The sequence below is a fragment of the Muscardinus avellanarius genome, assembly GCF_963383645.1.
Source record: "Muscardinus avellanarius genome assembly, chromosome: 12".
NCBI classification, from domain to species: domain Eukaryota; kingdom Metazoa; phylum Chordata; class Mammalia; order Rodentia; family Gliridae; genus Muscardinus; species Muscardinus avellanarius.
Genome location: NC_137798.1, coordinates 99,477,639 through 99,500,208, shown reverse-complemented (window position 1 = coordinate 99,500,208; position 22,570 = coordinate 99,477,639). Strand labels below are relative to the sequence as shown.

At 46.2% G+C, this 22,570-nt stretch overlaps 1 protein-coding gene across 4 annotated transcripts in view; it reads right to left on the bottom strand.

Moving 5' to 3' along the window:
- Positions 1-21,918, bottom strand: part of AK7 (adenylate kinase 7) — a gene marked incomplete at both ends in the record, with an annotated part of 79,464 nt that extends 57,546 nt beyond the window's left edge. For all 4 annotated transcript variants that reach the window (XM_080706904.1, XM_080706905.1, XM_080706907.1 and 1 more), the window contains 5 exons: positions 1,072-1,182; positions 8,205-8,299; positions 14,940-15,048; positions 20,412-20,603; positions 21,814-21,918. In XM_080706904.1, coding sequence (XP_080563030.1) covers positions 1,072-1,182; positions 8,205-8,299; positions 14,940-15,048; positions 20,412-20,603; positions 21,814-21,918 — 612 coding nt within the window. The remainder of the gene's footprint in view (positions 1-1,071; positions 1,183-8,204; positions 8,300-14,939; positions 15,049-20,411; positions 20,604-21,813) is intronic.
- Between the last annotated feature and the right edge of the window lie 652 nt (positions 21,919-22,570).

Sequence of the window (22,570 nt, the reverse complement as noted above, 5' to 3'; positions counted from 1 at the left end):
AACCAAGCCAGGCCCGGTTTCTAAAGAAAGAAACAAACAAAACATAAAAGGGCTGGGGATGTCGCTCAGAGGTAGAATGCCTCTGGGTTCAATCTCCAGTATCACAAAACATAAATATAAAAATAAAATGAAAGACAAAAGAAATAATTTTATAACAGACACAGGTCAAAATGATAAATCTTACAGCAGTGGAAGTCTAATAAGCTATTATTATTGTTATTGTTGTTGTTATTATTATTATTTTTTCTTACTACCACCACTACTGTTCTGGGGATAGAACCCAGGGCCTGGTTCTTGCAAAGCAAGAGCTTAACCATGATCCGCACCCACAGCCATAATAAGCTATTAATTTTGTTTACATGAATGTCTCAGCTATAGATATGTCTTAATAATCGGTAACTTTGGGTGTGTCAAGATAAACTCTTTCTGGCGTGGAGTTTTAGACTGGGGGCAGGGGCTTGGTATCTGGAGCGTCGTGGTCTGAATCTCAGCTCTACCCTTTCCCACAGGGCCGGCGTTCTTGAGACGGGGGCAGTGCCAAGGCTGAGCAGTGCTGGGCAGTGCCTGATAAAACCCAGTTATGGGACCTCAAGTAACGCAGCCTTGGGAAGCCACTGTCTCCTTACTTGTCAAATGAGCTTAAGATGCACTTTGCTGAGTTGTTTTAACAGACAAATGGAGTAGAATTGGGGAACAGAGAAAAGGCGGGTTCCCTCCTTCCCACTAGCTCTGAATGGGTCACCTCTTGGGATGCACACGCCCTTTGATGGGGAGGGGCTGGACCAGAAGCTGGGGCCCCTAAGGACAGGCATCGTAGGGTAAGCTTAGCGCTCAGAGATCTGTGGGTGTAAATACAAGGAAACTCAACAAAGATTTAAAGAGTTGCACTGATGTGAAAGCCAGGAGCAATCATAACCATGCACACGGCCCAAATGAAATGAACTGAAACGAGAAAAAATAAAATAAAACCATTGGCTTGACCGGGATCGAGTAGATACACGCAAGGAGAGCACATGTACACTGCCTCAGAAACCGTCTTCCATCCAAAATGGTCTGCGATTCCAGACTTACGTTTCTTCCAAATTTGAGGACCATTTTTTCAGCATTTATGTGGTCCAGAAAATTAGGATGGTTTTTTCTTCTTCGATAATCCTCTTCAGTAAATGGAACCTCAGAATCATCCTACACGAGAAAAAGGGAGGCAAAGGTAGTGCTTTAGAGATCGGCAGGACCTCCCGGCACAAAGTGCGCTCCTTTCAGCTCAGAGTTTAAAACTCCTGCTCGGTGGCACGGCAGCCATGGCTTACAACAATCAACTGGACCTTTCAGAATAGGCAGCGGACAGGATTTTATCCCAACACAAAGAAATGTGTCCGTGGTGATCTGACCATCACACGTTGTGCAATGCATTGAAATGTACCCCGTAAATATGTACAATTTTTGTCAGCGTAAAATGTTATTTAAAAATCCTATTGTTGTTTATGTAATTATTTAATTAATTAATTTTTTGAACCCAGGGCTGTATATACAACATCACCAGCCCACTACCGCTTATTTTAATAATGATTCAATTTTCTTGTAAACGCATTAGTTAGCCAAGTTCTATAATGTAAACTTTAATTGAAACAAAATTAAAATGTTAAATGTCTTCTTTTATTTTGGAGGTCCAGTGGCAGGTTGTCCCCGTAAATGTTAATATTTCCTAATAGTCTTTGCAATAGGAGAGGCTTTTGTTTGTTTTGGTGTGGCCGTTTGTCGAGGTGTGGGGGATGAAACCTAGGACCACACACATGCCAGGCAGGTGCCCCATCACCAAGCGATAGCCCACAGCACTTATTATTTTTAACTTTTTTTTCTTCTTTTTTTTCTATTTTCACACTGGCCCCCTCCTCCAATCAATCAATCACATGTTAATAAGAACATTCTGTGTGCATGTTTCTGTCCCAGGCTTATTTATTTATTTATTTATTGTAGTATTGGAGATTGAATCCAGGGGCATTCTACCTTTGAGCTACACAGTTCAGCCCTATTTTTTATTCTTTATTTTATAACAGGGTCTCACTAAATTGCAGAGGGCCTCATTAAATAGCTGAGGCTGGCCATGAACCTGCGATCCTCCTGTCTCAGCTTCCCAAGGACTAGGATTACAAGCTTGTACCACCATACCCGGCTCTGTCTCAGACTTATAAACAGCTGCCAAGCTGAGCGTGGTGGCACACACCTGTAATCCCAGTCCTTGGGAGGTAGAGACAGGAGGATCACAGGTTTGAGGCCCGCTTCAGCAACTTAGAGAGACGCTGTTTCAAAATAAAAAAATAAAATAAAGCCGGGTGTGGTGGCGCACGCTTGTAATCCCAGCATTCAGGAGGCTGAGACAGGAGGATCTGTGTTCATGGACACCCTCAGCCACTTAGTGAGGCCCTTTGCAACTCAGTGAGACCCTGTTTCAAAATGAAGAATAAAAAATAGGGCTGGAGGTATAGTTTGGAGGTAGAATGCCCCTGGTTTCATCCCCAGTACCGCCAAAATAAATAAATGAATAAATAAATAAATAAATAAATAAATAAATAAATAAAAAACAGGGCTGGGGGTATAGCTAGAAGGTAGAATGGCTCTGGGTTCAATCCTTAGTACCCCTCCAAAAAATTAATTAAAAAGCAAGCTGGATGTGGTGGCACACGCTTGTAATCCCAAGCATTTGGAGGCTGAGACGAGAGGATCGTGGTTCGCGGACAGCCTCAGCTACTTAGTGAGGCCCTTTGCAACTCAATGAGACCCTGTTTCAACAAATGAGAAGACTAAAAAATAGGGCTGGAGTTGTAACGTGGGGGTACAGTACCTCTGGGCTCCATTCCCAGTATTGCAAAACAACAACAACAACAACAACAACAACAACAACAACAACAACAACAGCTTCCATCAGATAAGACAAAGTATCAGTTTATTCTTGAAGTCAGGGATGAGAAGCATGTCTGACTGTCCACCGAGCTGTACAGCACATTCGGTCGCCCTTCAAGACAGGCCCACAGAAGGGCACATCTGAGACAACTAACTCAGAACGCACTCAAGAAGCAAAGGGAACAGTCGAGAACCAGGCAACACAGCGACTCCCCAAAAATCTGCCTGGATTTAGGGCTCCTTGCTAGATCAGGGCTTTAAAATACAGCTTTCTTTGGGGAACCTCTCAATCACTGCACATTGATCTAAACTAAATAACCCATCCAAAGGCCTTGCAGCTGCAGCTTACAAGGATTTAACCCCAAAGGCAGAAGGAAGGTAGGGAGGAGCACGACTGGGCACCCGCGTGCCCAATGGGAAGAAACCCCAGAGCGACAGGAGCCGGCGGGGAGTCGGCAGGGGTGAAGCAGGCGGTAGCCAGATCATCAGGGTTTGTGGACCAGGTTGAGGAGTTGAGTTTAGGTTTATTCTAGGACGGATAAGAGGCTGTCGGAAGGTTCTGAGCTTCTGAAGCAGAACTGCAGCACGATCTAGGCTGCAGACCGAGGCTGCGTCGTGGAGGAAGGCTTGGAAGGAGGCAACAGCTACACAGAGATGTTGAGAAGTGCAGGAAGCTGATGCGAAGGCTTGGGCGAGAAAGGTGCCATGGATACGGAGAACTAGGTGGGTTTGGGATATAATCGGGATGATGAATTAGTGGCGTTTGCTGATGGATTGGCTGACAGATGGAAGGGAGTGAGGCTGGGAAGGGAGGTAAGGGGGATAATGGCACAGTATGATGGGGATAAAAATTAGTGGGCTTACACCGCCCTCCTAGCTCGGCCTCCCCGGTAGCTGGGTCTTCATGCCCACACCACACTACAGCAGCACCCTCCTTCTAAATGGTCACGTGTTTGTCCATATGGATCATGTGGGGGACCCTTATCCCACCTGGTTGTTTTCCATGACAGCAGAGTCCACCAGTCTTTGTTTTCTGGACTATTTGGACTATTTAGTTTAGTCAGGGTTACCTTTGGATTCCATACGTATTATCACCTGGCTTGATGGCACATGCCTATAATCCCATAAGTACTTGGGAGACTAAGACAGGAGGGTCACAGGTTCAAGGCCAGCCTCAGAAAATTAGCACAGCTCTTGGCAATTTAGGGAGACCCTGTTTCCAAAAATAAAATTAAGTAAAATGGGCTAGTGGTATAGCTCAGAGGTAGAATGTGTCTGGGTTCAATCCCAGTATCAGGAAAAAAAAAAATAGGTACCACAGTGTTGTGCCTTGCTTTAAGTGATTTGTTCTAAGTTAGATATTAAGGCTTAGTTTAAGTTTTGCTAATACAAAATTTGTTATAATCATTAGAAAGATCAATAATTTAATGTGTTTTTAGAAATTATATCGTAATAGAGTTTGATTCCATAAGTTTTATTTTAGTCTTAAATTTAAGTTTTTTAGCTTAACTTCCTCTTGAGATTTAAATTCAGGCACAGGACGGGAAATAACTTATAGGAAAATTCCCAAGGCAGTTAAAGAACAAACGCCAGCCGGAGCCAGCTCCACTGCCCTTGTGTCTGAACAAACATTCCATAGATAAGAGACCCTCTTCCGTGAGCCCCTGCCACCCCTGAACATCTATGCTTCTCAGGCAATTTAAACATAGGAGTTATAAATTTAAAAAGTGTATACCTTCCCGAGCCTGCTCTCCCTCATCTCCTCTATCTAACTGGCAGATAGAAAGACAAATGGGGCAAGGAACCCTGGCTGTCCTTGGGGGAAGGTAAAATAAAAGTAGCAGCTAACTCACACATCCCCGTTCTCTCATTCCTCAACATCTGAGTAAACATACCATAAGAGGAGGGACCCTGTTCCCAGGTCAGTTGTGTGCCTTATGGTTGCTTTTCAAGTTATAAATATCAAAAATGTCCAGGCTGATAGAATGACTAATGACCTTGTAACAAGATGCTATATAAGGGGAGGGTTAACAAAAGACGGGGCCCTTGTCATGATCTGCTGAGCAGAGATGCTTGGGTCCAGGTTCGAACCTGTTAATAAAGTGTGGCTTTTCGGACAAACAATTGGCTATGGACAGTTATTCTTGCTTGCTAGTGTACAACAACAGAAACACAAATAAACAAATCCTCTGACCACACTTAAGACTCTCCTACTTGCTGGGTGTGGTGGGCACGCTTGTAATCCCCGCGCTTGGGAGGCTGAGACAGGAGCATCGCACGGGTTCGAAGCCAGCCTCAGCTACTTAGTGAGGCTTTCAGCAACTTAGTGAGATCCTGTTTCCAAATAAAATATAAAAAAGTCTGGGAGTATAGCCTGGAGGTAGAGCGCCTCTGGGTTCCACCCCCAGTACCACCAAAAAAAACCCCCCAAAAAAACAAAAAACAAACTCTTCTACTTACTAAGATTAATACAAATGAAAATATCCTATTATATTCACCCTTTGTTGTATTAAAACTGATTTTATGCAGATTTGTATCTTCAGATGCTTTTGGCTACAAATAACAATAAGCAAACTCCAACTGCCACCAGCACCTGGGGTTCACTGTCCCCCGAGGCTGGTAGCTCCGCTTTTCTGATGCATCTTAGCTCCGCTTCCCTCTGTGCAGCAGGCAGGACTGGCAGCGGCAGTTCCAAGCTTCTCATTCAGACCTGACAATGTCCACAGAGAGAAAGGCTGCCTCTTCCTTGAAGCCTCTGTTAATCAGGGAGGGCCCTTCCAGAAGGTCTCTGCACTGGAGGCTGGACCACCTTGATTTCCTGCACACAACTGGACTATACATCCCAGGCTCCCTTGCAGCAGGTGTGGTCACGGGGTTAGGTTTTAGTCAAAGGAATTCACAGAATTCTTAAAAGTTCCCATGCCTCTCCACAGGCTAGAGGTAGAGGTGCCTCTAGCCTGGAAGGCAGCTGAGCCAGCCCGAAGGAGTTAGGAGGAGTCTTAACAATCAGAAACACCCATTTCATATTTTACATGAGCAAGAAATAAATTTTGAGCAGGGTATGGTGGTGCACACCTGCAATCCCAGCTATCTGGGATGCTGGAGCAGGAGGATAACGAATTCGAGTCCAGACTGGGCAATTTAAGTGAGTCTGTCTCAAAAACAAGATAAAATAAAGAAAAAAAAAACAAACAAAACAAGCAAACAAATGGAGCTGGGGGTGTAGCTCCACGATGCAGTGCTGGCTGAGCATGCAGAGGTCCTGGGTTCAATCCCTAGTACAACACACACACACATGAAAGAAGGAAAGAAGAAAAGAAAGGAGAGAGGGAGGAGGGAGGGAATGTCTTCCATGTTTAAGCCATTCTACATTTTGTGGGGATGTGTCTGTATTAAGTGCTAATAAGGCAGTATTAATTGCTAAAAAGAACAAGTTTTCATAGATAGGCAGACCAATAAAATTCTTTTCTCTGTCCCTAAGCTGTTAGCCAAGAGCTACAGACAAGGTTGACCTTGATCAGCTAAAAGTTGGCTGTTAGCCCAGCTGAACACTGAATGTTAAAACACACACCTACACTTAGAAGAATAATTATATAGACTCTCACAACAGTTTAGACTAAAGTTAAAAGATAAAAAGCAAGCTATGTTAATCCAATATTAATTACCAATAACACAAAACAATTATAGCTGGCCCGTGTGCCCTCCCTGCATGTATGGGGCAGCGAGGACATCTGAACGAACCAAGGCTCTGCAGGCAAGAAGGACAGCGTGGCGACTGCCTGATTGACTGAGCCAGCAGTGCGGTGGCCGCCCGGCGTTCAGTCTTCTGTCCTGAGTTGCACGGTGGAGTCGTGACTTTTCACAAACTCAAATGATATCAGTGAAGCAGACTTATCGATCAGGGACATGGCAGCAAAGAAATGCTTACTTGAGTGGGTAAGCGGAGGAGAGTTTAATAACAGGATGATTCACAGGGAGGCAGGGGTAGGGAGGCCAGGAATAGGTGGGGGGGAGCTTGACCAAGGGACAGGCCACAGCAGCAACCCAACCGTTTGCAAGGGAGTTGAAGGAATAGCTGCCCCGACTGACTTCCGTCTTCTCGTTTCTTCCTTCCTCGCACTACCGTATGAGAGGGTCTTCCCCCAGAGCCGGCCAGAGCCAGCTGGGAGCAGAGGACAAGGCTGCTCGCTAGTCTGAGTTACAGCATCACAGCAGGCGGAGAGAAGTGGGGAGTGGACCTAGAGGGCTTTTGTTGTTGTTGTTCAAAAGGGTCTCGCTGGGTTGCCGAGAGTCTTACTGAACTGCTGAGGCTTCCCTTGAGCCTGTGATCCTCCTGTCTCAGCCTCCCAAGTGCTGGGGTTACAGGCGTGCGCCAGCACAGCCGGCTCTTGTTGGCCTTGCCATCCTCATCCTCGATGGAGCAGGTCCTCCACCAGCCTCCACGGGCTCTAGTTCACCATCCCGGCTGTGTCGGAATGGGACCTCCTGACTGGTGAGCCATGTCCATCACCGATGCGCCACCTTCTTGGTCCTTAGTCACTGTCCCTTTAGTTTCCTGGTCAGTGACTTGACATGGCCTCCTACCGACAGTGTTAGCAGTGGCTTCTGTACACTTAGGGGCTATGATGAACAAGATAACATGGGATTAAAGAGAGCACAGGAGAAACGGCGCAATCAGCGGCCTGGCACATGAGACAGATGCGGCTGCTCCAGCGTGACCAGCATAGTGTTGTGTTTGTGGTACTGGGGATGGAACCCAGAGGCATTCTACCTCCGAGCTACATCCTCAGCCCTAGTTTTTATTCTTTATTTTGAAACAGGGTCTCACTGAGTTGCAAAGGGCCTCACTAAGTAGCAGAGGCTGGCTTTGAAGCTGTGTGATCCTCCTGTCTCAGCCTCCTGAATGCTGGGATTATAAGCGTGCGCCACCACACCCGGCTCTGGCATACTGTTTTACAGTAAACTTTTCTTTTCGTTCAGTGGTGTGCAGTAACAATAAAAAGCAAAGTATGGCACATACATTAAACAGCAACACAATCATTTACATAATTCTCAAGTGCCCTTCTCACTACAGGCAGATCGGTTTACATCAGCGACGCCGCAGTCACTCGGGCATTAGTAGGCCGTGCTATGAGCGTTTGAAAGTTCTCATGGGGGAGCAGAGGAAGCAGTGGTGTCCGGCAGGACTGCAAGCACTCACTGTCAATGAGCTCCACTGAGTGCTTACGCAGAAAGCTCCACTGGCATGGAGAAGACCAGGCTCTAGGCGTGAAAGTCACATTAAGGAAAGCTAATGCTCTACTTACCGGGTCCAGAGGTTTGGATCGGGCCCATGTCATCACCGTGGATAGTAAAATAAAGATCTTTCGCTTTTCAAAATGTTTGATTTCTTCATTCAGTGCTGTAGGGTGACAAAGCAGAGCAGCGGTTCTTTGGGCCCAATGCAGAACTTATTTTTTTGTGATCATATATGCTGTTAGTTTACAGTAATCCCAGTACTTGGGAGGCTGAGACAGGGGACCTTAGTTTCCAGGTCAGCCTCAGCAACTTAGTGAGAGCTTCAGCAACTCAGCAAGACCCAGTTTCAAAGTAAAAAATAAAATTGGGCTGGGAGTATAGCTCAGGGGTAGAATGACCCTGGGTTCAACCTCCAGTACCACCCCACCTTTCTCCCTCCTTTAGTCTGGTTTCTCTGGGCTCAGCTTAAAAGTTTAGCCCCTTCCTATGTCCTGGCCTGTGCTCTTAAATTAAAACTCTTGAGACCCAGTGTTCTCTGAAATAGAAGGGCTTATTGAGCCATTGTAGATGATAGCCAAGGAGGGACCAGAGCTAGAGACAAGTTCCGAATTACCAGCTAGAAGGCTAGGCAGCAGTTGGAAACAAGTCCACCAGATGTAAGAGCCAAGGAAAGCATAAACTATATTGAAGTTACACACTGGCTATGGATAAGAGGGCTGGGCCAACCCTAAGTGCAGAAGTTTGGGGGTGGGAGGACAATCCACAAAGAGAAAAATTTAGCTGAGCCCAGTGGCACACATCTGTAATTCCAGCACTTAGAAGGCTGAGACAGGAAGACTGCAGAGTCGAGGCCAGCCTCAACAACTTAATGATATCCTTTTGAAAAACAAAAAAATTTTAAAAAGGACTAGGGGATGTAACTGGAGATAGATTGCTCCTGCGCTCAATCCCAGCACCAGAAACAGAAAAGAACTTGTTGGTCCTGGATTGGTTGGGGCTAGTCCTCCAGAAAGTTTGTACTGAAACAGGAGACCAGGGGTTTAAGTCAAGGTTTCAACACATACCCAGGAATGTGGAACAGGCTTTTGTGTCAGCGGATCACCTTCCCCATCTCTTCCCCCAGCCCCTCTACCTTTTTACTTCACTTTGGGCCGTCTCAGAATCTTCTCTTGTGGGTCTTTTCTTTATTTGGCTGACTGGTGATAGGAACTCTCACATGATGAGACAGTCCTAATATTATCTCAGGGGAAGAAACTGGGGTACAATTTGCCCTGAATCGTGGAGCGACGTGATGGGGATCACAGTCCTCCAGTCCAGGGAGCCGGCCTGCCAGGCTAGGCTCTCCCCACTAGACCACCTGACCAGCTATATGGAAAATGAAGCAGGTTGGATATGGGGCAATGAAGGCCCCAGATCAGAGTTAAGCCCTCTTCCAATTTCACAAAGGGCAGCCCTGTCTAGCTTACGCCATTGTGGAAGGAAGTAATTTGGGTTGTGCCCACCCCTTCCACTCCGACTGGTGGGTGGAGGGCAGCCTGTGCCTTGGGTCTGGGGTCTGGGATGGAGAATTCACTAAGAACGCTGGATTAGGAACAACCTATACGGATGGGTCTGTAGAACAGTTGTGGGAGGAAAAGTGAGGACTTCACTCCCAAAGGTCTTGCCGCACATTTATGCAGCTGGGGTGCAGCTGGCAAGCATGTCCACTAAAATATTCTTCACCTTCTAGAATTTTCCAGAAAAGAAGTAAGCTATAAAGCGAGGTCAATTAAATTGTCAGAGGGTCTGAGCGCTACAGCTGCCGTAGATATTTTTAGTCTCAAGAGGTGATTCCTCAAACAACAAGCACAACAATGAGATGCTGACATCTTGGGTCTAATAAATATCTGGATTTCTACCCTAAGGTGAGCAAGTACTATTGAATTGATCCTAAGAACACTGTGTTCACATATTCATCCCAACTTCAAATGCTAATTTTAGTTCCTATTTTTATTCTAATAACAAAATTGTGCCTTCAGTTTAATTTTGTTCTTTTAAAAACCTTTCTGCTCTGCTCTGCTTCAGACTGGTGTCTGTTGTGAATACTTGACACACTTTGAGGTCCTCTAACTGGGTCATCCATTTTGCTTATATTTAAAATGGGTCTAAAACGATCAGCCTACTCCCCTTCTGAATACCACCCGTATCCATATGCACGACTATGTTTTCATTTCTGAGCTGGGGAGGCTGAGATAGGAGGACCGCAGGTTCAAAGTCAGTCTTTCGACTTAGTGAGGCTCTCAGCAATCTAGTGAGACCCTGTTTCCAAAGAAGAAATACAAGTGAAGCTTAGAGGTAAAATGCCTTTGGGTTCAATCTTCAGTATAAATATATATTTTTTCAAAACTTGTTCTTTTCTCCTGTGATATCTTGCCTTCCTTTCATAGTATTGGTGAAAAGCAAGGTAGAAGAAAGACATCTAAAAATAAGTTAATAAAACATTATCAAAGAGTAATATGGAGTTGAGCATGGCGGTATACTCCTGTAATTCCAAGCCTTGGGAGGTTGGGATAGGAAGATCACAGGTTCGAGGACAGCCTCAGCAACATCACAAGACTCTCAGTAGCCTAGCATGACCCTGTTTCAAAATGAAATAATAATAATAATAATAATAATAATAATAATAAAAATGGATGGTGTAGCTCAGAGGTGGAATGCCCATGTGTTCAATCTCAATTCCCAGCAACACAAAAAGGAAAAAAAAAAAGTAATATGGCCTGGCCTGGTGTAGTGGGGCATGCCTGTAATCCCAGCAACTGGGTAATTTGAGGCAGAAGGATCACAAGTCCAAGCAAGACTCAGTCTCAAAATAAAAAATAAAAAAGAACCGTGCTATAGCTAGGTAGTAAAATGCTCTTGGAGCAATCTCGGCATGGTGGCATATACATATAATCCCAGCATTTGGGAAGCTGAGACGGAAAGATCGTGGTTTGAGGACAGCCTCAGGTACAACTTAGTGAGGCCCTCCGCAACTTAGTGAGATCGTTTTAAAATAAAAAAAAAAATAGGGCTTGGGGTATATCTGGAGGGTAGAATGCCCCTGGGTTCCATCCCCAGTACTGGAAAAAAAAAAAAAAAGCTCTTGGATTTAATCCCAAGTACTGCAAATAAATAAATAAATAAATAAATAAATAAATAAATAAATAGCTGGGCATGGTGGTGCACACTTGCAATCCCAGCATTTGGGAAGCTGAGACAGGAGGCTCGTGGGCAGCCTCAGCTACTACTACTTAATGAGGCCCTTTGCTACTCAATGAGACCCTGTTTCAAAATAAAGAATAAAAAATAGGGCTGGGGGTGTAGCTCTAAGGTAGAATGCCCCTGGGTTCCATCCTTAGTACTACAAAAAAGAAAAAAAAAAGAGAAAGCAAAAAAGAAAGAAAAAGAAAGTAACACTTATCTATTATAAAAAACCAAATAAGAACGTGCTTCAGGTTAAAAGGCAAAGTTGCCAGCTCAATTCTCCCTGCTCCCATCAAGCCCGTGGGCACCAGGAGACTCTGCTAACTGACTCGCTATATTTTCTTACACACAAACACCCTGTAGATCAAGAAACGATGTAATTTAGTTAAAACTTTTCCTCCAAATAGAGAAGTAAAAATTTCTTCTTATGGAAAGCTTTTTCTTAGAATGCAAAAGACAGCAGCGAGACATCTGCTACACTTAAAGCCCAGGAAAGGGCACACGATGTCTCAGTGTGGGTCCGACTATGTTCCCTTAAGGGCTGCGGAGTGGTCCCTATTGAGGGCTGAGGCTTCATGGTTAGTGCTTGAGTTCACAAGCAAAGACTTGAGTTTGTTCACTGTTCCCTCCAGAGGCTCCTGCGTTAAAGCTTGGTGTCCAGCAGGTGGCACTGTTGGGAGGTGGCGGGCCTCCTGGATGGAAGGTCACTAGGGCTTGTCCTTGAGGGGACAGTGGGACCCCGCCCTGCCTTAGCCCTCTCTGCTTCCACACTGCCTTGGGTCAAGAGCTGTGCTCGACCCCACTCTGTCCACCATGATGCTCTGCCTGGGCACCTGCCAAGTGCCCATGGACTGAAACTTTTGAAACGGAATAAAAAGAAAATTTTCCTCTTTTTTAAGCTGTTTTTTTCAGCTATTTTGTCACAGCAATGGAAAGCTGACCAATGTGAGGGCCACCCATGAAGCCTTTTCTTTTAGGTGATGGGAAATGAACCCAGGCCCTTGTATGTGAAGTCATTTTTGGAAAAGAAGGAGGAGGGTAGAAAAGAAATGCAGGGAACCGCTGTTCTTTACTCAAGGCTCTAATATGCTTTTTTTTTTTTTTTTTTTTTTTGGTGGTACTGGGGTTCCTGGAAGCCCTTCTACTTCCGGGCTACACTCCCAGACCTATTTTTACATTTTTATTTGGAAACAGGGTCTCCTAAGCCAGCACGCGCGGCGGGTTCGAACCTACGCGATCCTCCTGTCTCTGCCTCCCAAGCACGGGGATTACAAGCATGCGCCACCACGCCCGGCTCTAATATGCTTTTTTAATTTTGAAAACTTTCCAGGTTTTATTTCAGAAAAAAATATAAAAAATTTAAAGAATGTTGCAAGCATGCCTTATGTGAAAAATCAGTTTTCAAAGATGGGCACTAAATAAAAGTGCTCAATAAAGGTTAGCTCCAATTATTATTCTAGGTAATACCATTATATATCATGTTTAAGGTTTTTTTTTTTTTTTTTTTTGCGGGTTTGGAGATGGGACCCAGGGGCATTTGACCTCTGAGCTACACCCCCTGCCCTACTTTTTATTCTTTATTTTGAAACCAGGTCTCACTGAGTTGCAGAGGGCCTAAGTAGCTGAGGCTGTCCATGAACCGCGATCCTCCGGGTCTCAGCCTCCTGAATGCTGGGATTACAAGCGTGCGCCACCATGCCCGGTTTTATATTCTTTATTTTGAAAGCGGGTCTCACTGAGTTGCAGAGGGCCTCACTAAGTAGCTGAGGCTGTCTTCAAACTGAGATCCTCCTGTCTCAGCCTCCCAAATGCTGGGATTACAAGCGTGTGCCACCACGCCTGGCTATGTTTAAGTATTTGTAAAGGAACAAGCTGTGGAAAGTAAGCTTTTTTATGGTACTGGGGACTGAACCCAGGGGCATTCTACCTCTGAACCTGGTCTTATTTTATTTTTATTTTGAAATAGTGTCTTATTAGGTTGATGAGAATCCCACTATTTGCTGAAGCTATCCTCGAACTTGTGATCCTCCTGTCTCAACCTTCCAAGTACTGGGATTGCAAGTGTGTGCCACCACATTTGGCTGAAGTAGGCTTAAACATGTTCTGTTCCAAAAAGACACAGTGTTCATATTTTCCATTTGTGTCTTACTGAATGAAATGTAGGCACAGAGTGATGAATGAGAAATTGAACATCCTAAGTTCCTGGGGAATCCTAAAAATCTGCAGACGATACTTTTCTGACACAATTTCTCTGAGTGTGGTACAGTCATTCCTAGGTCTAATTCCATTTCTTTGAAATTAAGCCCCAATACAGCTATGTTGTTGATCTAATTTGAGGGTTGGCAAAGTACTACCTGTTTTTATAAATAAAGTTTTATTGGATTTCAGCCCGTCCACTTTCATGTTGCTTAGCTGTTTCCCTATATTGGTAGAAGAGTTGGCTCACAAAGCCGAGAATATTGACTATTTAGCTCTTTATATTAAAAAAAAAAAAAACCTTTGCAGACCTTTGATCTCAAACAAAAATATCAAAGGCCTTGGAATGAAAGGTACTAGCTGTCCTTTGGGCTGCCCTAGTCTAGAACGACTATTAGGAAAAGATGTTTCACGTTCTCCTTTGACTGAGCCTGGAGGGGCAAATCACAAGGTGCTGACACCGCCGTGTCTGTTGGAGCCGAGGCCCTTCGAGTTCAGAGCTCATTTCATTCTTCCGGGCATCTTTAAAGCAGAAGCATTCTCTACGCTTCCTCCCTGGCCTTAGTCACCATGGAACATTTACTGAATTGCCTTGAATTCTTAGTTAGAAATAGTCCCTTTCCAGCTGGGTGTGGGCGTACACTTGTAATCCCAGCATTTGGGAGGCTGAGACAGGAGGATCGTGGTGATGGCCAGCCTCAGGTACTTAGTGAGGCCCTGTGCAACTCAGTGAGACCCTGTTTCAAAATAAAGAATAAAAAAGAGGGCTGGGGGTGCAGCCTGGAGGTAGAATGCCCCTGGGTTCCACCCCCAGACCTGCAAAACAAAACAAAAGAAAAAAAGAAAAGAAAAGAAAAGAAATAGTCCCTTTCCTCATCGTCATCTTGTGCGTGTGCATAGCTGTCCTGTGGGCCTGCTCCCCTGTCTTCCTCCAAGGTTTCTGAGCACGCCTTAGGTTTCTTGTGTGACTACCTGTGCCACTAGGCTGTTAAAGTCCCTTTCTTCTGTCCTCGTATCATCTCAATACCTTCAACCCCGCTTCTTTAATTAATGCCTGTGGAATGAATCAAGGTTGAATTTTGAAAGTTAATGCTTCATTATTTTCAGTGATTAAAAATATTCCATTTTCAGCCGGGCGTGGTGGCGCGCACTTGTCATCCCAGCATTTGGGAGGCTGAGACAGGAGGATTGCGGTTCGCAGACAGCCTCAGCTACTTAGTGAGGCTCTTTGCAACTCACTGAGACCCTGTTTCAAAGTAAAAAAGACTAAAAAGATAGAGCTGGGGTGTAGCTCAGAGGTAGGATGCCCCTGGGTTTCATCCCCAGTACTCCGCCCCCCCCCCAAAAAAAATGGAGTTTCTGGGGCTAGAAGCGATGTCACTGACCGGAGACCGCCCAGATGGCTTCCTCTGCTTGCTGCGAGCTCTCGGTGATGTTATAAATGATGACGTCGCACTCCAGCAGGCGCATGAGGAGGTCTTCCCGAGAGATGGTCTGCAGAGAAAAGTGATGGGCCTTTGCAGGGGACCCTAATAAGGGCACCTTAACATGGAGGCAGTGACAACTTTCACATTAGATGCGCCCCTATGGAAGGGTCCCCACAGGAACGTCCGCAGGAGGATTTCTCCTTAAGAGGAAACCTGGACTCTCTTCAGTGTGGAGTTCTCAAGTAATAATAATAAAAAAAAAAGGTTTGTGGAAACAGCCCAGATCAGATGACTTTAAAACACTGCGAAATGGTCTTAGGTTCTGTATCTGCATGCTGTTTTAACTCTTGTTCATGAGGGAGGCATTTATTTATTTATTTATTATTAATTAACCAATTTATTTATTTATAGTACTGAGGATGGAACCCAGGGATATTCTGCCTCCGAGCTACACCCCCAGCCCTCTTTTTCATTTTTTATTTTTTGAAATAGGGTCTCGCTGAGTTCCAAAGGGCCTCACCAAGTAGCTGAGGCTGTCCGAGAACCATGATCCTCCTGTCTCAGCCTCCCACGTGCTGAGATTAAAAGCATGTGCCACCATGCCCGGCTAGGAATGAAAACTTTTAATGGTTAAAAATGCACAGTTCTAGCTGGGCATGGTAGTAAGAAAGGAAGATCCTAAGTGACTCTTTGGGAGGCTGAGACAGGAGGATCGCAGGTTCGAAGCTAGCCTCTTAGAAACTTAGTGAGACCGTTTCCAAATAAAAATTAGGTCTGGGGGCATAGCAGAGAGGTAGAAGGCCCCTGGGCTCCATTCCCAGTACCACACACATGCAGAAAAGGACAGTTCTAGCCAGGTGTGGTGCTGCACGCCTGTTATCACAGTACTTGAGAGGCCGAGGCGGGCTGATCACAGGTTTGAGGCTAACCTCACCAACTTATTGAGATCCTGTTTCAAAATAAAAAAAAATAAGGGGTTGGTGGTATGGCTCAGAGGTAGGATGACCCTGGGTTCAATCCCCAGTACCAAAAAAAAAGTATGGTTCTGTTCAGTTGTGGTGGTACACGTCTGTAATTCCGGGACTTGAGGGGCTGAGACAGGAGGATCACAGGTTCAATGACAGCTTCAGCAACTTAGTGAGGTCCGCAGCAATTTAGGGAGACGTTTCAAAATAAAAATTTAAAAAAGGGCTGGGGTGTAGCTTGGAGGTAGTGTCCCTGGATTCAATCCTTAGCCCCCCAAAACAAAACCAAAACAGTAAAATTCACTCTTCCATTAGACAAAAATAGCTCTGGTGATCACTGGGCTTTAACCAGTCACCCAGTGCTGCCTGGCTGCCGTGCTCCCTGACTGGTACAGTCCCATAGGTGAGTAATGAGCAGACCATTGGCTTAGTGGTAGAGCACTTGCTTAGCATGGATAAGGCCAGGGCTAAATTCCTCAGAATTGTAAAAAAATCCAAAACCAAAAATAAAACCAAATTAAGACAAACAAGGTAACCATAAAGGGGTCCTGGGTTTCCAAAGCAGGCTTTACATTTGTTTTTAATCCTAGTGTTCTGAGCATCAGATATTCTCTAGCGCTCTGACCATTTACATTAAAGCACAACCTTCCAGATCAAACTTGGTAGCTTACTGAACAACTTGGCAGGAGAACCAGGGGAGAGGAGAACTTTGTTGAATTCAACAGCACACACTAATTTCTCCAGCCCAGTTCCTTAAGTCTTTTTGCATGCATCTGCATTAATTAGCTAGGGTTATTGTAACAGAGTGCAATAAACAGAGAGGCTTAAAGAACAGAAATGTGTGGTCTCAGGTAAGGCCAAGGTGTCAGCAGATTTCGTTTCTTCTGCGGGATACTAGAGAGAACACGCTCCAGGCCCCCTCCAGCCCCTCGGGTTGCTGGAGATCAGCGGAATTCCTTGGCTTGTAGGTGCACCACTCTGATCTCACCTTGAGGTTCTCATGGCCTTCTCCTTGTGTTCAAATTCCTCTCTTCACAAGGATGCCAGGCATACTGGTTTATGGGCTTACCTAGTGACCTCCTCTTAACTTGATTTCCTCTGTCTCCAATCAGGGCCCATTTTGTGGTCCTATAAAGTAGAACTTCAATGGACCTTTTTGGGATGAGGATAAAATTCAGTCCATAATATCAGCTGTTCAGGACCTAAGTGGACCGAATGTGTAAGAGGGAAGACGCTCTGATGAGGCCAGTCCAAACGCTGATGTTTACCTTACCAGGAGCGTGGCGATGTGAAAAGACTCCGCTCTTCTGTTACACCTGGGGCTGATCTAGATTTGGGAACATCACATGGAGGACAGGCAGAAAGAACTTGGGAAGAATAACAGGAATGGAAAATGTATGCTTGAGACATGGTCCAGAAGAAAAAAGAGACGGTATCCACGATTCCAGCCAGGAAGAGCAAGCGAGGCTGGGCCCCAAGATCACGCACACTTATTAAACTACAGTGGGATCGATTTAGGATGAAACAGGCTCTTTTTTAAGAAGCAGCACTGTCCTGACTACATTTGTGCTACATTTATTTATTCATCCAAAAAACAGCTGGCTTTGCTCTTAACCCTATAATAATAATAGTTATTATTAATAATTATAATTTATAATATATTTATATAATTATAATTTATAATATATTATATATAACATAATATATAATATATAAATATATAATAAATAATAAAATATAATTTATGGTATAAATTATATTTATAACATATTTATAATAATTAATAATAATTATGGGGCATCGTGTATACATATGTGTTTTGGGGAAAATGTTTAGCAAATAAAGAACAAGGACACAACTAACCACATATGACACCTTTGTACCAATTAGAAAAAGCCAGTCTGTTCTTGGTGGGAAATTAGAAGAAGGTATCCCTCTGGGGTGCAGTGCAGCCAGCAGAGCAGGCTGGTTTTCAGCCCCCACCTTCCTGCCTTGGCCAATGCCCGTGTATAGTGTACCAACTGCATAGCCTTACCAGGCAGCCCCCAGTGTGGAAAGGGCTCTCCTAGAGGTACACATGGGGTTCAATACACTAGAAGGAGGATGTGGTTATGTCTCGCAGGAGTTGACATTTGAGTTGAGTCAGAAGGATACGCATGAGGCTCGCTGGCAGAACACGGAATGCCCAGGGAATAGGTGGGGCTTTGCTGAGCCAACCAGAGGCAGCCTTCACAACCTGGAGCAGCCTGATGCCGGCCGGCCTCGACTCTCCTCCCGTTCTGCCAGGCTCGCTTCGGTCTTTCCCTTGGCTGCCCACACCCAGGCTCTCGCTGTCCTGGTACTTTTTATTCAAAGCACCCTCCACACTTTCCCAAGTGCCCCCACCTGCGTGCTCCTCCTTCCCTGGCCAGGCCCGCTCAGCCCTGAAGGCTCAACCTGGCCTCCTGTAGATCGCAAGCTCCCCAGCAAGGCCATCTGCAGGGGCGCGTGCTGAGGGAGGCCCCGGGGTCTGGGGAGTGGAGGGAGCTTAGGGGCCTCACCCTGCTCGGCAGGTTCAAAGCTTCATTTGCCTGGATCTGTAGGTAAGACTGAGAACGTGTCACCTGTGCCTTTCAGGTGCTGCCGTGTGCATCTTCTTGTCACCATGTTCACGGTCCTGCTGCGGAGGCCCTGCTGGGTCACAAGCTCCAAGTTCATCTCTAGATCCTCGGGGAACTCTTGAAGATGGGCCGAGGCTCCCATGTCCAGTGGGGACATGGGCGGTCAGGTGAGTGAAGAGCCCACAGCTTTGGTGTGGGGGAGTGCAGGTGAAAGTTACAATAATATATGTACATAAATGTATATATGTATTTGGTGCTGGGGATTGAGCCCATGGGCTCAATCTACCTCTGAGCTACAACCCTTCCCATTCTTTTTTATTTTTTTTTATTTTGACACAGGGTTTTGCTAGATTGCTAAAGTCTCAGGCTGTCCTCCAACCTGCAATCCTTCTGTCTCGGCCTCCTAAGTACTGAAATTATGAGTGTGTACCACCACACCCAGCCAATAATAATTTTTTAAAGTTTTATTTGTAATGGACACATAGTAATTGTACCAGTTTATGGGGTAAAGAGCTAAATATTTTTCTTTCTTTCTTTTTTGGCACTGGAGACTAAGCCAGGGACATACCCCCCTGCTCTATTTTATTTTTTGAAACATGGTTCACTAATTGGCTGGGGCTAGCCTTGAACCTGCGATTTTCCTGTTTCAGCCTCCCAAGTACTGGGGTTACCGGTACCTATGGGCTCTGAGTTAAATCTCGAAGGAGTAGGACTGGCTGGGCAAAGAGAGGGGGCTATTCCAGGGTACCGTGTAGGCAAAGCTGTGTGGCAGAGTTCAGAGAGTAACAGAGCAGGTGGAGGGAGGACTTAGGCTGGGAGGGGAAGCAGGCCCTTCCCACGCTATGGAAATGTCCCCACATGCATGGTGTAGAATTTGTCACACGGAGGCAGCACTGTTTCTCAACAAAACAGAGACACACTGGAGTGCTGTTGCCGAATGGCTTATGGTCCAAGGCTATTTTTCTGGTGTAGATGATACCTCCGTGGTGGTCCAGAGTTGTCTTGAGTAACACGGGCCACAAAGATACTTTGAAGCACAGCAGAGCCAGGCGTGGTGGCACACACCTGCAATCCCAGTACTTGGGAGGTTAGGACAGCAGGATCGCAGGTTTCAGGACAGCCTCAGCAACCTAGTGAGACCCTATTTCCAGCCAAAAAATAAAGAGCGCTAAGGGTGTAGCTCTGAGGTCGAATGCCCCTGGATTCCATCTCTGATACCACAAAAGAAACCCCCCAAACCAAAAACAAACAAACAAACAAAAAAACCCCCTGTCAATGTTAACAACACACCGTGAAGGTGTTGGAAGTAAGACTGTAGCTTTAAATCTTAAAAACCCCATGACGGTCCTTATCTTTACCCTGAAGGTCTGTGCAGTATATATTAAAGCATCTATGTCTAGTTAATTGTGCATACAGGTTTTGTATGTATTTGTATGTACCTGAGTGTATTTTTAGACTGATCGAAGAAATCTAGAAAAAGATATTGTTCCAAACCCAATGACAATGGCTAGCGTCCAGGTGCTACCCATCAACCTGCTAATGTCAACCCGAAGGTTCTAAGAAGAACCAGACCCTTGCTTCCTGCTCTGTGCGCCAAAATCAAGGGAACCCAACTCACTGGACTGGATCCCCCCTCAAGTTTTCCACTGGCAACGTTTCCTTTAAGCGAGGAGCCCTGCACTCCCAAAGCTTCCCCCTCACCCCGGAGATGGCCATGTTCTCTCTTGAATGTGTATTTCTTACTTTCCTAAATAAACTTCCGTTCATCTCTCTGACTGGCTTGTGCTGAATTCTTTCCCATCACATAAGCCAAGGCCCCGGCAGATCCTGAGCCGAGGAAGCGACTCTCTCCATGGCAGACTTACCGAGTACGTCTCCACGGCGAAGTCGGGCCTGGCGCTGTCTGGCCTGGAGAGGGTGCCCACGATCTGGAACGTCCCTTCCTTCAGTTTGACTGAGGAGGCTTCCCGGGCAGCTGGCCTGTTCTCATCTTCCTCTTCTTCTTCTTCTTCTGTAATTTCTTCAAGTGAAGCCCCAACTACACAGTTAGACAGAAACTGCAAAACAAAACAAAACAAAAAACCCAGATATGTCCCAAATACTTAGCGCAAATCAGAGTAAGGGCAGTTCGGTGAATGATAATTCCAAAAACTAATCTTAGCCGGGCAGGGTGGAGCATACCTGTAATCCTAGTACTTAGGAGGCTGAGACAGGAGGATCATGGGTTTAAGACCAGCTTCAGCAACTTAGGGAGACCCTGTTTCAAAAAAAAAAAAAAAAAAAAGCTGGGTGTGGTGGTCCACACCTGTAATCCCAGTACTTGGGAGGCTGAGACAGGAGGATCGCAGGTTCACGGCCAGCCTCGGCTTCTTAGCGAGGCCCCTCCTCAATCTAGTGAGACCCTGTTTCAAAATAAAGAATAAAAAAATAGGGCTAGGAGTGTAGCTCAGAGGTAAAATGCCCCTGAGTTCCATCCCCAGTACCTAAAAAAATTAATAATAATAATAAAAAAATAAAACAGGACTGGAGATGTAAGTTTGGGGTAGAATGCTTCTGGGTTCAATTCCCAGTACCCAAACAAAATAATCACAGAATCCTAATTACTCTCCGGAGAGCTTGCTGGGCTGACACGATGCAGCAGACGCTCTGCATATCCTCATCTCCTTTAAGTTCATGTCATTCCTAGGACAGCACAGTGCAGCGGGTACCGGGATGACTCTCACTGGACGGGCGAGGACCTCGGGCTCAGGGAGCTTCAGTAACTTGTTCTAGGAAGCTTCTCTGCTCTAACACACAACAGGCAGAGCCGGGCTCCTGGGAAAATGTTTAACCAGCTGTCTAATTGAAGCACACGAATGTAAAATGATTTGCTTAGGCAATTTAAAAATGTCTCATAAGCTACATTTTTTTTTTTTTTTGGTACTGGGAATTAAATCCAGGGGCATTCTACCCTCACTGTGTATCTCACTGAAGGCCAGGCTGTGCCCGTCCGGGTTTATCTCACTGGAGGCCAGGCCGTGCCCCTCCCGGTTTATACGAACCTGGGCAAGTCCCTCCCTCCCCTGAGCCTCAGTTTCTCCTGGGAAGGAACCGGGGCTGGGCCTGCGAACTCCAAACACTTGGGCTTCCAGGTGGTAGTACTTGTCTCGGTTGCAGACGGAGCCCTGGACGTGGGAACTCCCTTAGGAGGCCTCGACCCAGCCAGGTTGCGGGCCCCAGGAGCTGGGAGGTGAGGGTTGGGAACTGGCTCTGGGTCCCGCGGCTCACCTTCCCGATGTTTCTGCTGCTGTAGGTGTCCAGCAGGTTTATGAACACTCTCTGGATCCGGGTAACTTTCTCTATCGGGGCAGCAGCATCCTCTTCTTCAGTCATCTTGGGAGCTGCACTGGTCGCTAAGGGGAAAGAGTCCCCCGGTTGCTAAGGAGGCGGGTCCGGGGAAGGTGGGAGGGTCAAGCTCTCCGGGGGCGGGGCTCGGGGAGTGTCGGGTGTGTCATAGCTGGGGGCTGGGAGTGGGCGTGGCTCTGGGGCTGAGGGATGCTTTCCGGGAGGGGGCAGGCTCGCCGGGGCGCTCTGTGTGGTCCACCTGGCTGGGCCCCGAGCTGAGCGAGGTGTGCTGGGCAGGGGCGTGCCGGGAGGAGCTTCAGGGAAGGGGCGGAGCCAAGGCGCGGGTGTGGCTCGGCTTGGTGGGGCGTGCAGGCGGGGATTGGCTCGGGCTCTGGGCGGAGCGTACTTGGCGGGGGCGTGGCGCAGGCTTGGGCGAGGTGTGTCGGGATGGGCGTGGCTCTGGAACTGGGCGTGGCATATCTGGCGGGGGCGTGGCTCGGGCTCTGGGCTGGGCGAGCTGGTTGCTTGGTCCAACCAGCTCCGGGGCTTCGGAGTTGTTGAAGTAGTTTTTGAAAGACTTCTAGGGGTAGGGTGGGACTGTTTGTTGCCCAGGAATTACTCGTTTACAGAGGGATACAACTGAGACTCGACTTTCTTTCGAAAGTTTGCCCAAGGCAGTTGCTGAATTCAACCTAAAAAT